Source organism: Salminus brasiliensis, chromosome 15 (genome assembly GCF_030463535.1).
Source record: "Salminus brasiliensis chromosome 15, fSalBra1.hap2, whole genome shotgun sequence".
Classification (NCBI taxonomy): domain Eukaryota; kingdom Metazoa; phylum Chordata; class Actinopteri; order Characiformes; family Bryconidae; genus Salminus; species Salminus brasiliensis.
Window position 1 is genome coordinate 8,091,780 of NC_132892.1, and position 13,751 is coordinate 8,105,530.

The 13,751-nt window shown below is 37.8% G+C and overlaps 1 protein-coding gene across 4 annotated transcripts; it reads right to left on the minus strand.

Annotated features, from left to right (window-relative positions):
- Positions 1-1,989: 1,989 nt before the first annotated feature.
- On the minus strand, positions 1,990-13,508 carry sonb (SON DNA and RNA binding protein b). Of its 4 annotated transcripts, XM_072656798.1 has the most exons (13): positions 13,351-13,501; positions 12,166-12,266; positions 11,900-12,071; positions 10,061-11,694; positions 9,174-9,586; positions 8,947-9,081; positions 8,030-8,251; positions 7,838-7,948; positions 7,359-7,475; positions 3,817-3,964; positions 3,661-3,726; positions 3,448-3,563; positions 1,990-2,782 (listed from the first exon to the last, which is right to left on the minus strand). In XM_072656798.1, exons 1-13 carry the CDS (start codon positions 13,431-13,433, stop codon positions 2,624-2,626), a joined length of 3,477 nt encoding a protein of 1,158 aa, XP_072512899.1. In that variant the 5' UTR covers positions 13,434-13,501; the 3' UTR covers positions 1,990-2,623. The 4 variants fall into 4 exon arrangements, 2 of the variants coding, with proteins under 2 accessions (XP_072512899.1, XP_072512900.1); XR_011977540.1 differs by lacking the exons at positions 1,990-2,782; positions 3,448-3,563; positions 3,661-3,726 and adding an exon at positions 4,627-4,715 and having other exon boundaries at positions 3,876-3,964; positions 13,351-13,508; XR_011977539.1 differs by lacking the exons at positions 1,990-2,782; positions 3,448-3,563; positions 3,661-3,726 and adding an exon at positions 6,364-6,510 and having other exon boundaries at positions 3,938-4,715; positions 13,351-13,508.
- Positions 13,509-13,751: the final 243 nt, after the last annotated feature.

The window sequence follows — 13,751 nt, forward strand, 5'->3', positions numbered from 1 at the left end:
TACTAAAACTGTACCCTTGTTGTCAATTGATCGCCCTCATAAATAGAGCTCCTTCTCTACAGGTTTTGTCCCATATTATTAGTCTGCCCATGTCTCATCTCTTTATATATATATATATATATATATATATATATATATATATATATATATATATATATATATATATATATATATTAGTATAAACACAGATTTTTAATATATATACTTATATATATATATATATATACTTTGAGAAAGAGAATTTTACTCAGTTGCTGAGCTCCAAATGACTTTTACTGCATCAAAAAGCCTATATGACAGAATGACTACATGATTAAAGGCTCAGGTTGATGACACAAGGGGGTCCCATTTCTTTGTCTATGGGCACAAAATCATTAAATCTGCTACTGCAAGTACATGGATCTAAGTGTTCCAGTGCTGACAGCAATACAGTGCAGGATTCGATAGGAGGTAAGAGTGCTAGTATTTTAGAATTTTATTATCTGTAACAAAAATACTATTCTGGGACAATGCTTCTTTCTGAAAATTAAGCCAAAGTTGTGAAATGTATCCAGAATTACAAACCATACAGATAGCAGAATCAGCAAGCCAAAAAGAAAGATTAAACTGAAGATCAGTTTACTTTTACAACTGAGAAGTTCTAAGAAGTGCTAGTTTCATCATCCTCCTTGGATCACTGTTGTTGAATAAGGCACTTAAAGAATGTAGCAGTGAAATAAAAATATTCTGCAAGTTTCAGTATATGTATTCATTGTTCAGAAATTAATGAATAAAAGTTCCATAATTAATTGAATAGTAAAATAAATAAATAAATAACAAACAAACAAAAAACACTTTTTTCCACTTAATATTTAGACACAATATTGAGTCATTCTTGTAGCATCAGGTAGAGAGGGTAAGAAACACCATGTCAAGGTCAGGTAGCATTTTCTTGCTCACATTTTCAACTGATAATTATAGCTCAGACTGACACAGGAACACAGTCTGTTAATTAGTCTATGGAAATTCCAGGATGACCCAAACATGACATGAAGCTATGTAAACATCTTTACAGTATTCAATTACAGTAATGTCAATTACAGTATCAATATAGAAATGTTACCATGAATTTATCTTTGTCTGTGCTTGTTGAGATTTAATCTTCACATGTTTTGTCAGGTGAGGAAGAATCATTTGAATTCTTTCTGGAAAAGAAGGTACCGTGGGTTCGTATTGGGATCATCAGTGGAGTACTGTTGGTCACTGCAGCATTCTTGGGCACACTAGTGGCACTAGGAAACCTTTGACAGTAAACCTTTGAGTAAAGAGGATTAAGCAATAACTTCAAAGAAAAACTTAATTTATTTGTATTTTAGATAACTGTAGTTGTATTTTAAGTAGTAATTTATTGTTATTCTCAGGGGATTAAAACAAATGCAATGGCCACACATTTGGTGTAATCATCACTTCTATCATCAGTACTGTTTAACTTATGTTCTAAAGTTTTTGCAACATTTTCATTGTCAGGTGATTTCTTCCCATATGGACCCTAAAAATTAATGTGCACATTTTTGTTTTATTAATGTACTGGATTACTTATCACAGTTAAGCATACATTACATTAAGCATAGATATGTGTATATGTGATTGTGATGTGTAAAACAGGTTTTTGATTAACGTATTGCATGTGCTTTTTATCTTATCTTAACTCTGAATCTGTTGGGAGTCGTTCTTGTTAGTAATTTTAATAAACTCAATTTCTGTCTTTGGAATGATTTTGTCCACGTTGCGAAACTTATCTAGCAGTTTCACATTTTAAATCTAAGTAACATTTTGTAATGTTAGCAAGCACTTTTTAGTAGCTAAAGCATATTTAACAATACTACTGATTATAACAGAAGCCTTACCTCATGGAAGGCTTTTTGTTTTTAAAGTTTTTTTTTCTGAAACTTGGAACCTTAAAAATGGCTTTTTGACAGCATTACTGGCCTCACAAAGAAATCATAAAAATTCTGGGGAGAATGTCTATTTATTTAATTTTATTACATAAAATCTCTGGTCAGCAACTCAAAACATGCTTTCAAAAGGAAGTATAATTTCAGTGATGACATGCAAAAATATAAACCCTACAGCACACACACAAAGCAATCTTTGCATAAACATAAAATATATAAAAGTACATCATTGATTCATTACTTAAACATGCATGGAACATAAAACTGCAAGTACCATATGAGAAATTTAAAAACAGTATTGGCTGTACAGTTCAATGAAACTACAAAAGGCTTTTGGGTTTGGATTACACATAACGGGATTTTTCACATGGATGCTTAAGACTGACTAGTAGGCACATTACTTACCCCAGTCTACTAGATAGCTGTAACATCTGGGTAAAGTTACACTGCTAACTAAAAAAAAAAAAAAAAGTAGTCTAAAGTGTCCACCAGCTCAAAAGTTTGCAATCCATCAAGTTTACATCAAGTAAAAAAAAAAGTGGAAAGTTTTGCAGAGAGATGTGACGCAAAATGCCTTTACATATACAGCAAGAATATACAGCACTATCTAGTTTTTTGAGGTGCAATACCTTTGTACTCACCATTGTAAAATGATATAAGTTTTTGCATGGCATGTGTAGATGTGGCTATTAGGTGTTAGTGGCTGCAGTGAATACAGGTCCTGAATGCACATTGTCACCCGCTACCTCCCCCATTGCCTGTAGAGCCACTGTGGCCGCCATGGCCTTGGCATGCTTTTTGTTGGGGCTGGCTGTCTGGGGCTGGTAATCACATCCATTTACAATGACCTGTAAAGAAAAGTGGAGTGAGAAAAACATATAAGCCATATTTCTATCACGAGCTATGAAGCTGACATCAAAAACAAGCATTGTTTTGTTTTAATCAACAGCACATAAAGAAATCTAAAAATAATAAAAATAGAAAAGAATTCAAGGTTTTACATGGAACTAAACTATGGAAAAACTTTAACATGGCAGTGCTGCACCATTCCTATGCGGCATGCAAATCTTGAGAACATTCACAGCAGAAAGTGACCAAACCTCAGCACAGCACCAACTGTTAAAAATAACATGGAAGCTGACTGCTATTCAGCTCTGTTTTAGTTTAGCAAATACAATAAACACAACTGCACATCTAATGGCTAAATTCTACTTACGAGTTACCAGGGTTACTAATCCTGACAGACATACTACACTGACCTACACTGTAGTCAGACCTTTTGACCTTCCGACTACACAAAAACGGTTGTCTTACTGATCCTTTTCTAATTTGAAATATTTACTTGCTGATAACATTAATGATGACTTTATTTCCACGATTAACTGAAATAATAATGCCCTAGCTACTTAACTATGGTGTAGTCATAAGTTCTAAGTAAATCCCACTCCCACATTTGAGTTAAATTATTATGCATATTATCCTTATTGTAAAGCACAAACATTTGTTAACAAACCTTAAAGAGAAAATTCTTGCGGTGGTCTGGGCCACTGTGAAGAACCATGACAAACTCTGGTTGTGCCCACTTCTTCTTATTACACAGTTCCATTAGAGCAGAGACTGGATGTTTCCCTGCAAGAAATTTAAGCTAAGATTAGAAGGCAAACCAGAGACACAGAAAACAATGTTAAAGTTAAAGACAGAAACTTAGACAACTAAACAAACCTACCTAGAAGATCCTTCATCACCACCAGATTGCCAGATTTCTGAGTTTTCTCACCCTCTGCTACCAATCCTGCATGTGCAAAACAAATGATCACTTAACTTTTTTTTCACCCCTTTTTTTATGAATAGTTTTCACTATGAAGTGCAAAGATTGTCTTACCTTTGCGATCAGTTTTGAAGTCAATAACAATGGGCTCTACTGTGCCTTCCCTGTGTTTGCCGAGGCCTTCTCCGGCACGCCAACCCATCTTCCTCATAAGTAACTCTCCCATACCCCCGGAGACTGGCGCAGCACGAAGGAATTGGTCCTAAATGAAGATGGGACAGATATGGGCAGAAAAAGACAGAGAGAGAGAGAGAGAGAGAGAAAGAAGGCAGACAAGCAAAGAGACAATAGTAAGACCTCACACCCCAATAAAAACCAGGTAACTCAGCAAACTCTGAAATCATTAAAATTCTGAAAATTAGGACTGTAAACATCTACTGGATATCTGCTTGAGTACCAGAAAACATCAAGAAACATGAAAGAGCATTTGGAGGGAAAAAACAAAACTCCAAGGTCCCTCACCATTTAATGTAAAAAAAAAAAGTTAGACCCTGTACATTACTCATCTGTAGGTGATGTTAAAATAATTAGCAAACAATATATGGTGCATTGTTCAAATAACTAAACAAGAGGCAGATTCTGAAATTATAGAAATATTAAAAATACAGTAAAGTGATAAAGCTACTATGAAAACCATGTGAATAAAATATATATATATTTTTAAGTGCTTTTAAAATGATGTATATTTATAATTATCTAAAAATGATACAGTCTTCCTTGATAAGGTATCAATACCACCTTTGACACGGTATCAATACCCTTGAATCAGCTGAAACACACAAAAGCGCAAGGCAGAAAATGGTTCCATCAGAGCGGACACAAAATCCACATGAATAGAAATAGGGTGCTGTATGACGTACGTACCTAGGCCCCTCATCATCGGCTCTGCATCTGACGTGAATAGAAGGGGCCTGACAGTGACCATGGCAACAAGGCAGCTACAAGGACTGACCCTGCAACAAGTTTCCATATAGAGGGGTGAGAGTTCACAGGTCAGACTGTGAACCTCCACCCCTCTTGTGTTCGTGCTCCACACCCCACCACTCCCCCCACCACCTTCACCAGCAGGGTAAAACAGCTTAGTAGTTTGAAACCACTGAGAAACGTTGCTACTGACAATGGATGCCGAAATACTGTTAAACCTCAATCCACAAGGCATAACACAAAAATTAGCACACTATCAATATTATAAGCAACTATCCATCCAAGACTAGGGTTGTATGATGAGAGTTAAAGGATATGACTTGGTTAAAAATACCTTGTATTATTTTAACCTACAATTTTTGTTCTTAGGAAAGTAAGTGATACAATGGCAGGCAGAAGGTCAACATTTCTGAACAAGTAATAAGATCACGTGAAGTAAGAAAAAGATCACGTTTTCCAAAAATTACATTTCTTAATTTTAAGCAATATATCACCCACTCACTCATTTTTGCTAAAGACGGATGATGTTTATGGATTCTGTGAGGACCATGGCAGAATTCATAAACAGATTAAAGTAATGGAAGTGGTGTTTTTTAAATTTAATTTAACTTTTTTTAAATAAAGTTCTGCACCCGTTCTGCACATGACATAGCAGCACACTACTGCCAAAAACGTTTAATAAACTTCATCTGTCCACAAGACTTGTTTCTAAAATGCACCATGCTTATTTAAATGGTCCTGTTAGATGGTGTTCTTTTTCTATTTTTACTCTAAAATAGTATTTTTCTTCTGTACACTAATTTTACTTAAAATGCTGAAAAACAAACCAAATGATCAGGAAATCAGTTATTCGTTTACTCACCTTCATATTCACAGTAAGAAATTTTGACCAGGGTTTCCCAGGCTTTTGCATGCCACTGTATCATGCGCAAAAAAATAAAAAAAATACCCTGAACGAATGCCTGTGATCAAATGCTTAACTTCTGCAAACGTCTATGGTATCAATAACTGTAAAGACTATGCACTTATTATAAACACATGCCAATATACCGTGCAGTCTTAACATAGCCTTACACTCCATCATACAGGCATGTTTTGTTCTTTTCAGCAAAACACATGATAAATTTTAGATCCACCGTGTTAAGCAACTGCTAGTAGGCAACATTTCAAGAGTTTATAGACCTTTTGATAAATTGACCATTCCAGGATGTCGTCACTACAGTCTAAGTTTGTGTGGTTACTAAGCAAAGTTGGCCATGTTGAAACACACCACTGATTAAACAGACTCTGTGGCCTTTCTCGGTGTGTGAATGCCATGGCATTCCTGAGCAGAGGGTATGGCATTTCTCTACTATTTATTTAGCTAAAAAAAACTCTATATAAAAAACGTGGGATTACCACACCCAAATATAAAGATAAGGATTGTGTTACGCAGTAGTCAGCATCCAAATGCCTTCAGGACAATACGTCTTTCATCTAAAATAAGAACCATCATACATGGTAGGGTTGGATGAGCAAATGATTCTCTGGTAACCATCACAACATACTGTACATACATTAACTTTTGGATTAAACGTCTGTTGGGTGAAATAAATGAAATTTGAAAAGACCATTCACTTCTAAGTTTCTTTGGGTTATCTTTTTTTTTTTCTTCTTCTTCTTCTTTTTTTTTTTTACCCATTTTGAGTTTCCATTCTCAACCAAGAGGAAGATGCCAGGAGACTTGCTTCAAGTCCTCTTCCTTCCTCTCCTCTTTCAAAGAAGATTTTCTAAGTAGACTATAGTCAACCTCTGAGGTCTGACTCCCCTCCTGCAATGCACCTGCTACAATAGAATTTCACACAAAGAAAACATCTTCTGCATGACTCTGCTGAAAAGATGTACCCATTCCACAAAAATAAATCTGATGACAATTCAAGTTTAGATTCATTATACTTAAACTGTAGATAAGGGTTGGGTATTAAGAATCCATATTTAAAGCAGCATTATGTGAGAACTGGTAGAGTGTGTAAGTGTAGTGCAGTGAAGACAAATTGCCAGCCCCCCCCCCCCCAAGAATGCTACATAATGTTGCTTTAATAGTTTTCTTACAATTTTAAAAAGGAATTTTAAGTAATCATCCAGACTATAAGATTCCCAACCATTACACACTATTATACTGAAAAATCATTTTATCTTTTTGCTGAAATACTGCTGCAAGCATGGTTCCTTTAAAGTCAGTTTCTCTGGTTTCAGTATTTATTTGTTACCTTGATGTCACTTAATCCACATGTTATTTCTGGCTGCCTTATGGTCGCCAGCATGGGACAACAAAAACTCTGCTTTTAGGAATGTTTGAGATTTAAAATAGTGATCACTGAATTGTGGAGCAGGTACATCAAGTAGCAAAGACAAAACGTATGTATCTCTGATAAGATGAAATACTTGAATTACTTGAAATATCAAGCAAACATGTACAGCCGTTGTAATCTGTTACGGAGGAAAAAATCTAGTTCAAGCTGCCAATGAGAAGAAAGGAACAAAATAGTTATGTTGGAGACATTAGGTGTGAGTGCTGCATGTCTGTGATAGTACTTGGAAAACCTGCCATACTACATATAGTCTCTCGTGCAATACACAGTTAAACAAAAAAATGTTTTAATCTAATATAGTGATAATGGGACATGCTTTACCTTCTTGATCCAAGCTTGTGGACCACTGTTTGACAGCTCTTCAGATGAAAGCACTTGAGCACCTGTGGAACCAGTGAAAAGACCAGGGATTGTGTTGGATTGGGCCCAAGCATCCACCTATAAAAACACAACAGATTATGTCAAAATAAGAACAATTTAGAGAATATGGATATAGGTTCTAAACTTAATCATCTGTATTTCTTTAAAAAAGCAACATCCTTGTGACTTGGTAGATCACTCTTTTTCACACCTCTTTTATTGAATATTTGTCTTGAGCGGTTTCAGATTTCACATTAAGGTTTCTCACAGCCTCCATTCTTTTATTACTTAATTTTTTTTATCTAGCACACTGGAGTTACTCTTGTTGTTGCAGGAAGGTTCAACACAGTCTACAAGGCTCTCATAAAAACATTGTTTTTCTGGCCTGATTAAAGCTGTCATATATTTTTGTCATCGCAGAACATGAATGTCCACTGTACCTGCTCTTGAGCACGGTTAAGCATGCACATGGCGTTGATGTCAAATGGGTTCTCTGCCAGTCTTTTCTGGGCAACTGCCCTTTCACTGACTGCCAGGGTAATGTCCACCGGCTAAAGTCATAAAATAACAAAGGTTAAAATTGCATAGAACTTACTTGAATCTGTCATCATAGTGCCACAGAGAGAACCAACCTGTGAAGGTGCCTCTGGAAAGACACTGTCATTATCCTTGCTTTGATCTTCAGACCCAGTAGACGCTAAAGATGACCCCGCTTTGTCGTTTTTTTTGTCCACTGGTACCCATTCCCCATACGCCCCATCTCCCTCCTTCTTGCGGTGCTGTGACCCTGAAGATACCGGGAACTCCTTTGCAAAAGCAGCCTCTGATCTTACTGAAGGCTTCACTGAGGGGTTCTGAAGGAAGGGGGAAGGAACATGGCGGCACAGGAGGGGAGGGGGTTACTGCAAAATTAGGGAAATATAGAAATGTATTCAATCAAATGTATGGTTGAAGAAAAACAAGTTTACAAACTACAAATGCAAAGAATGTGTTGTTCAAACAGAAGAAACAAATTACAGTAATCAATTTGTAGTCTGTAACAGTTATCTTCAACCATTCACAAAGTCGAGTACATATCCAATTATAGACCTCAAGTCACAAAAATTATTGCCAGGGACCAACGGAGATCCTGATTTGAACAAAAGACAGAACAGAAAATAAAAAAAAAAAAATAGTAACACTGCTGTGTGGTACGGCACGATAAAGATAACAATCCAAATCCAGAACAATCCACACCCTAGTCGAATATTTGCGTCTATAGGAAGGTTCCTCTCTCTGCTCTGTGAGCCTCTGCATGGGGCTATCGACTTCACAACCACCAAACATTCAACTTTCTTCATACATCATTTAGCATAACTGCTTTTAACAGCAGTTAACTACACAGAGCCTAAGAACAATAGTAAAGTAGACATATAGTGCCATCTCATCTTTAGGTACACTAACTTTGTTTCTTCTTGTTTATTTGCACATTTTCCACTTCTCAATAAGGACAACCTCAAGTTAATCATTCATCTGAAGGATGTAGTCACTAACAAAAGGAAATACATACACAGAGACTGAAAGTAATGCCCTTATTCTCCTTAAGGGCAACTCCTCCAAACGGCTTTTCATCTTCCTCGTCATCTGACACATGTGGTTTTGCAATAGCCATCTCCTCTTTACTCTCTGCAATCTTTTTGCATTTCTGAAAGGAAAGACAACATTTAAATATTTAATTATTATCTGGGTATTAATACAACAGGAGAACAGGAAGGATTTTGGATGCTGTGCACTTACTTCTGTTAGCTCCTTAATACTATAGCTGTTGGCCTGCTTTGTTACTTTTCTTTTAGCTTCCTCAATAGAAGCCAGGTTTGGTGTGGCCGAAGGTGGAGGCTTGTTGGTGATTGTGGGCAATGGGGCCAACTGTGGCATCGTTGCAAGGGCTCCCATGCTGGACAGAGCAGCAGTCATGGTGGCAGCAGTCATGCTAGCCATAGCAGCATTCATGGTCATGTTTGACACCCCTTGTACACCCATGGGGAGATTAACAGGTAGCGGCAGGGGTAAGGACAAAGGTGTGGGATTTGGAGTTGGCAATGGCAGCTGAAGGATGGCTTTGGGCCTAAGGCTTTCTGGAATAGGCATCCCAGCCTTAGCACACATGGCAGCTGCATTAGCCTTGGCAATTTCGAGCAACTGATCTTTATCTGTAAATGGAAGATTGTAGCAAATGGAAGAAAATGTCATTTACAGTTTTGATTAGATAGGGATTGAATAAACATTTTACCTAATGCTTTGGACTGTAGCTAGTACACCCTAAGCTGCATTTAATATTTTATATAACAAATTCTATATAACATATATAGCTAGCTGCTCTAAGCAGAAAGAGACTTATTTAAACTGCAGTGTACATTAGGAATAAATATTGTCATTCACTTCAGTGTGTGCTCTGGGATGAAGCAGTTTTGAGTAGCAGAAATTATAAGATAACATTGGGAAATGGTTATTGGTGTTTTGAATGGGAAAACCTAGCCAAGAATGACAATTACATTTCAAAAGCCTAAAGACCCCAAAACAATAAAGGACAATCTAGAAAAAACACTATTTCTATGGTCAACAGGGGTTTGCAACCAAACTGACAGATAAAACAAAAGAAACATTCTGAAAATATGCTTCCTTACCAAGCTCAGTAAGGCGTGGTGGTGTCTTGCTGGTGCTACGGCGAGTTCGAGAAGTTGATCTTTTCTTCCGCAGGATGAGGACAGGAGAATGGCTTGGTTCTCTCTTCCACCGATCACGCTGACTAAACATTCGGTTCCTGAAACCTCCTCTCCTACGCCGAGATCCAGATCTAGACCTTCTTGACCGAGAGCGTGATCTGCGTCTTGATCTTGACCTCCTATCTGGGGTCCGAGACCGTTTCCTTTTATCTGGTGAATGGGACTTTGATTGCTTAGTTTTTGGCGACTTGGATTTAGAATGCCTAGCCCGTGTTCTAGATTTAGATCTTTTCCTTTGTGAAGGAGACATCTTTGATATCCTCTTGCTGTTCCTGGACAATGACCTTGACCTCCTTTGTTTTACTGGAGATCTGGAACTTGATCGCTTTCTTGAGGTTGATTTTGAGCACCTTTGAGGAGATGGTGATGAGGACTCTGATCTCGATTTGGAATGTTTAACTTGGGTGTCTTTTAATTCTATACTAGAAATTTCATCTTTTTTTTTTGTCTTGAGGACAACCTCCAAATTGCTAGACTTATCTGAGGTATATGCAGAAATATCTTTGACAATGAAAGGCAGCTCAGGTGTAATGCACTTCAATGAAGGTTTAGTCTCAGAAGACCCAGACGCAATTGTAGTAGAAGAGCGATCATCCAAAAAAGGAACTGGTCTCCATGATCCCTTAACCTGTCCATCACTGATAGTGCCATCTTTAGCCTCCTCAACAGTTCTGATAGAGTTCGCAGGTGGTGTCTGACTTTTATCTTTGCCTACTTTTTCTGTTACAAGTTCTATTTCAGAGCTAACCTTGTTCTTTGATTCTGGAACCTCATCCTTCTTTTGTGACTCATTCTTACTTAGTTTATCTTTTATAAACGACTGAGATTTTGACCGGGACCTTGATGTACTATGTCTTGCCTGTGTTTGAGACCTAGACTTAGAATTCCTTGAACAGTGACGTGAAGCAGATCTAGATGTTGATCGAGAGCTCCTTTTCTTCTTTAAGACCGCTGTAGACCTCGATCTTGACCTACTTCGCTCAGACCTTGACCTGGACCTTGAATGTCGAGATCTGGACCGTCTATTGTGCCTTTGTGATCCTGACCTGGATCTACTACGCCATCTATGCTGTGGAGACTTCCTCCTTGGACTTTTTCTTGAATGAGACTTAGACTTTGATCTCTGTGACCGTCTGGGTGACCGGGATCTGGACCTATGCCTTGACTTTCTTTTTTTTGATCTGGAGCGTGAGTGCTGCATTCGTAAACTTCTCTTGTGTCTAGATGTTTTAGAGTGACTAGAGCTTTGTTTTCTTTCATGGTCTCCTTCTATCCTCTTGTTCTTATCAGCAGCGGTCTCAAGTTTAGGAATAATGTCAGGTAAATCTGGAGAAACCTTAAAATTACTTGCATTACCAAGTTCAGACTTTGACAGTACCTCTCCAGTTGACAACTCGGTAGTTCCACTGAAAAGTTTTGATTCATACTCAGACTCTGAATCAGAGGCAGAAGAGCTCCCAGACCGGGAGCCAGATTTTTTTTCTTTTTCTACTTCTTTCTGTTTCTTCTTTTTCTTCCTCTTCTTCTTCTTAACACTGATAAACACAGTAAGAGCATGTACATTAATTTTCAGACCACTGTGCACTGTTTCAAAACGTAAACACTTGCAGGCCTGCGATTCAAAATGTACTGAATCTCAACATCGGTTTATTAAAGTCAGTGTGTCGTTACATACTCTATTAAATAAAGAAAAAAATCTATTAACTAAATTAATCTGTTGTAGGCACGAATGTGTCATACCTTCCTTGATTTTCTCCATCCGATTCTGACTCTGAGCTGCTTTCCCTTTCCTCCTTACGTTTCTTCTTCTTCTTTTTGCTTTTGTGTTTTTTGTGCTTTTTAGATTTCTTGTGTTTAGTGCTGGACTCCTCTTTGGTACTGCTGTCCTGGGAAAATGGATGTGTGGCTTTATCTGAAAGATAACAAACAAACAAAAAGAAAAAGGTCATTTTGTTTACAGAGTGTCTGTTTGGTAGAGCAGGCAATAAAACATACAGCTGACTCACCTGTTATACTGCAGGTTTCAAGAGGAGGTGCTTTTTTCTTCAGTCCAGTCCCCAGGTCACAGAGTGAATCTACATCAGCAGTGCTTACTTGGCCAGTATGACTGGGGGGGGTAAATATTTATTTTTTTAATTATATAACTATTCATTACCGCATCATTGAACGCTGAATAAACATTTCACACATACTCATGACACGTGCTCTGTTTTAGTGGCATTACAACATTCGGCAACCCTGGCAAACAGACTGACCACTATGTTTTCTTACTATATCACGGCCAGGAAATTCTACTAAACAGGGCTGTGTACATGTAACCTCAAACATTTATGTCATGTGTTAAAAACCCTAACAAACTATGCAGCATGTTATCATAAGTATACTAATGGCCAAATGTTTACCACTGAGAACCTGGTGTTGGCTGTTTTCATTAATGCAACTTTCTTCACGAATGGCCACACATGACGGGGATAAGCTGACCTTTTCAACGCCCAAAGATTTTAGCTAGCTACAGAGGCAACATTCAGAAACAGTAACCTTGAAAAGGCACACCACAAAACTGAGGTAATAATATTTACCAACTACAGCATTGTAAGAAAGCACTGTACACTTAGCTAGCTAACCAGTAAAGTAACGTCAACACAGAAGCTAGTGCTAGCTACCTTTTTCTAACCACAAAGGTTTTTAGACAAGGCTGTCAGCAAGTAGTGCTCGTCAACTAGCAGCATGGTGTTGGGCGATTCCACAATTGTAGATATACTTTTATAGCTGGCCAGCTAGCTAGATAACTGCTACCTTCGCCAGTATCTCACAGTTTTTGGTAGCTAGCTACGCCTGCTGCTGTTAGCTAGCCGTTAAAACTCTGCCGCTACACCACTACTCAGTATTTTATATCGTAAAACATTGCTCGAGTACATCCTCAAGCATAGACGTCTTCACTGCATGCAAATAAAACATAACACAACAACTGTAGCTAGCTAAATGTCGAATAAAAATCTAGCTAGTTAGCTGGCTAGCACTAGCTAACCTAAACACATTCGATTAGGAGGGCAGCTAAAATGCTAAAGCTAATAGCTAGCTAGTTTGATAGCACCCGGCACAGGCAGCCCTGTGACTAGCTAGTACGACATGGTAATATAAATACCAAAGTGTACAACTGTTCGTGCAACAGAATAGAGCAAAAAATTCACCTCTTATCCTGGCTTTCATCCTCGATTTCTTTTATTTTATTCATTACAAATTCCCGGAAAATCTGTTCAATGTTGGTCGCCATCACAGTCAGTCTCGCTAGGACGGCTGCCTAACTGACACACTCCACAACATCCGTATAGCAACAACAGCCTGGGTCAGAGGTGAGGAAGATTTGCGATACATGATAGGTCACAGTGTTGACACTGATACACACATACATACACACACACACACACACACACATATAGTCTGTGTTTTTAGGACCATTTCTAAACATCTGTGGATCATCAGTTGTTGTAGCGCTATGTAAGTACAAAGTTAAAGGGAGGTGTAACCATTTTGCCAAAGTCTGGAAGCAGACCCAAACTATCGACTTTAGCTAAGAGGATATTATTTCGCT